The following is a 2,974-nucleotide window of genomic DNA, read 5'->3' as shown; positions in this document are numbered from 1 at the left end:
GCCTAAATTCTAACAAACTTGATCGCAGGTTTGTAGAACCATCATATGTCTCGACCATAACCCTGTAATTGGCAAAAGTCCATGGCCCTTCCTTGGTGACACGTTTGTAGTCCCCTTGTAGTTCATCTCTAGTATTAATTGATTTTCCTTGACCGGACAGAATGAAAAGACCCGAGCCAAACTCCAAGTATATACCATGGAGCGGTAAAATCAATTGACGCTAAAGGTCTTCATAGTCTTCACCATAGAAACCTCCATCCAACACATTTCTTGCTCCTCCTTCGGATGATCAACGTAAGACTTTACAAGAAAAAACGTCGTCTACCTCTTTGTCTTCTAGTTCCAGATATTTTGCAGATCATTGAGGTTGACATGCACCTTATTCCCTTTATCCCCCATCGAATCCTTGGTTGAAATCTAATTTGAGCCAACTCTCGTGCTCCTAACAACAACTCCCCGTCGAGGCTAGGCAGGTGGACAAAGCCATCCCCCTGGTCAGGCCGAGCGGGAGAGATCAAGATCGGGAATCCGGTGACAAAATCGCAGGCGGAGTCTAAAACCGTGCTTTCCTAGGCGTGAGTACAACCCCCCTCCCCCTCGCGATCTACTCCACACTATTTTGGGTGTGGATATTTTGGACTGGGCCAAGGCTCCCTCTCGAGATAGGGGAACGGGAGGGTGCTTTTGGCCAAGGTAAAAGTCCTAACTTTGTTGGAGGGCTTCATGCCTCCTTTGGTCAACGTCGATCGTGGAAGCCCCAAGTCATCATGCTACAAGGGCTGGTTATGTGTTCTGAAATTTGCACGAAGAATCATGTGCAATATCATGGTGGGCAGGCAGCAGACACTATTATAGGGTATTTCTTCATTCTTTGTATTGATAAGATCTCGTAATGTAGTTGTGTGCACACAATATTATTGGGTGAGTTCTACTAAGTCTTCGACGTGATCCTAATAAAAAATGCAAAATTCCAAATTCCTGCAAGACGAGGCCCGTTTAATCCCTATTGGATCAGTGCCAGCCCCGGAGTGGTCAACCAACACGGTAGGCCTCAGCCGGGATTTTTTGAAAAACCAAAGAAAGCACATTGACTATGAAGACGATTTCTCTATTACAAGTCAATCTCAAGAACCAGTCAAATGTGTTTATGTATCTTCGCAAAAAGAAAACACCGCCAACTAAGCCGCAATCCCAATCCCAATCGCCTATGGGTTATCCGCCGCTTATATGCTGCCACGGGTGGCATGTAGCATTTGCGGTCAACACCAACCCCGGTGAGATAGACCAATAGTGTTGTCCTCAATCGAGATTTCTTGCAAAAAAAAAGGATTAGAATAAACGAAAGCACGTTGACTATGAAGATGATTTCTCTATTACAAGTCAATTTCAAGAACCAATAAGGGACTTTTATGTCAGGGCCAATCAGACTGGATCAACCATTTCATCCCCAAACTACATTCAAGCATGAACGACATCCAGAGAAAAAGTAGAGAACATAACAGGTGAAACTAGTTTGGTGCAGAATTCTTGGTACGCACTCGCAGCACAGCAATTTCTACATCTGATATGTACAAAAATACATGCTACATAGCACAGAAAACTCTGCAAATCTCGCAGTAATCACACAGGAGGCACCTGGTCTTTCGAAGGGGGCTCTACCGTGGCCCTGCACAGAGGGCAAGTGGAGTGGGAGTGCAACCAGGTGTCGACGCAGCCTACATGGAACAGGTGCATGCACGCCGGCAGCTGCCTCACCACCTCCCCTTCCTTCACCAGACTGAGGCACACCGCGCACTGCGCCCACCCGCGGCCACCGCCGCTGCCTTCGCCACGACCGTCCGAATCGCCGTTGCCGCGGACGGCCAAGCCTCTGTGGTACAAGAACGACGGCAGCGCGGCCACGGCCGTGGGGCTCAGCCCACCGTCGCCGCCGGCACGCACCAAGAATGGCCGGGCGCCCACGAAGACGATCCTGCGGCCGCCGGCGCGGCGCGGGCGGCAGCACAGGCAATCGAACAGCGCGATTATGAAGACGCAGACGGCGGTGACGCTGAAGCCGATGACGAGGAGGGCGAGCGTGTCGTGGGTGCTGTAGCTGCCACCGTCCGCCGAGTAGGGCAGCGTCTTGTTGGAGCTAGAGGATATCGACATGGCCGGTCGACGAACTGCTCTAGCTAGTTTCTAGCCGTGTCACCTACTATAAGGTAGCTTAGCTCGTCTGCAAGCTTTGAGCTATATTGCTGGTATCTTATATTCTTGGAGGCTGAGCAGGGAATTGGTCGCTAGTATATACGCAACGCTAGAAGTAAAATATATTCCGAGTTTTTTGAGCGTTTCAAGGACGGCAGTTATGCAACTAATTTTAGATTAGTCACATAACTAGTCGCCAATCGTAATCATCTCTGTATGGCGTCATGCATAACACGGTACACTGGAATATCCAAATAGATCAAAATCGTTCGTGATCTAGGTTCATGTCATGCTTTCCATTGTTTATGGCCATTGTTCTTATCCAAACCATATATGGCAATTGTTCGGATGGCCCTTTCATCCTGTTAGACAGTCGTCTCGTAGGTTAACAATTACAACTAGCTAGGTTTCTCAACCACTGACATAACCAAATGGTGACATTTGCCGCTGACATAACCAAATGATGACATTTGGCAACTCTGGTTAGTTTAGTTAATCTTCATTTGTGCAGTAGGTCAATGGAATAGGTAGCAGTTATGGATATATCCTGGAGTGTTTTTCCGTTGTTTTCTTTTTCTGACAACATGCCCAGAGGGAATTCATTTTTTGCAGGAAGATAGAGGGCTTATCAAGCATTAGGCATATTGCAGGCAGAATGCCACTTTCTTAGCCTCTTCGCCCCGAGTAGTCGGCTTCGTGGAGCCTTGTATTCATGAACATGATGTTGGGATATGATGATTTGCTTTATGTACAAAGCGAGGCGAAAGTCTGCTTCAAGACCATG

The 2,974-nt window shown here is 47.8% G+C and overlaps 1 protein-coding gene across 1 annotated transcript; it reads right to left on the bottom strand.

Annotated features, from left to right (window-relative positions):
• Positions 1–1,530: 1,530 nt before the first annotated feature.
• LOC125541191 (RING-H2 finger protein ATL39-like) lies at positions 1,531–2,268 on the bottom strand. Its single transcript, XM_048704657.1, has one exon. The coding sequence runs from the start codon at positions 2,149–2,151 to the stop codon at positions 1,621–1,623; it is 531 nt and encodes a 176-aa protein (XP_048560614.1). The 5' UTR covers positions 2,152–2,268; the 3' UTR covers positions 1,531–1,620.
• Positions 2,269–2,974: the final 706 nt, after the last annotated feature.

Source organism: Triticum urartu, chromosome 2, assembly GCF_003073215.2.
Source record: "Triticum urartu cultivar G1812 chromosome 2, Tu2.1, whole genome shotgun sequence".
Classification (NCBI taxonomy): Eukaryota; Viridiplantae; Streptophyta; class Magnoliopsida; order Poales; family Poaceae; genus Triticum; species Triticum urartu.
This window is presented reverse-complemented; position numbering and strand designations above follow the sequence as displayed.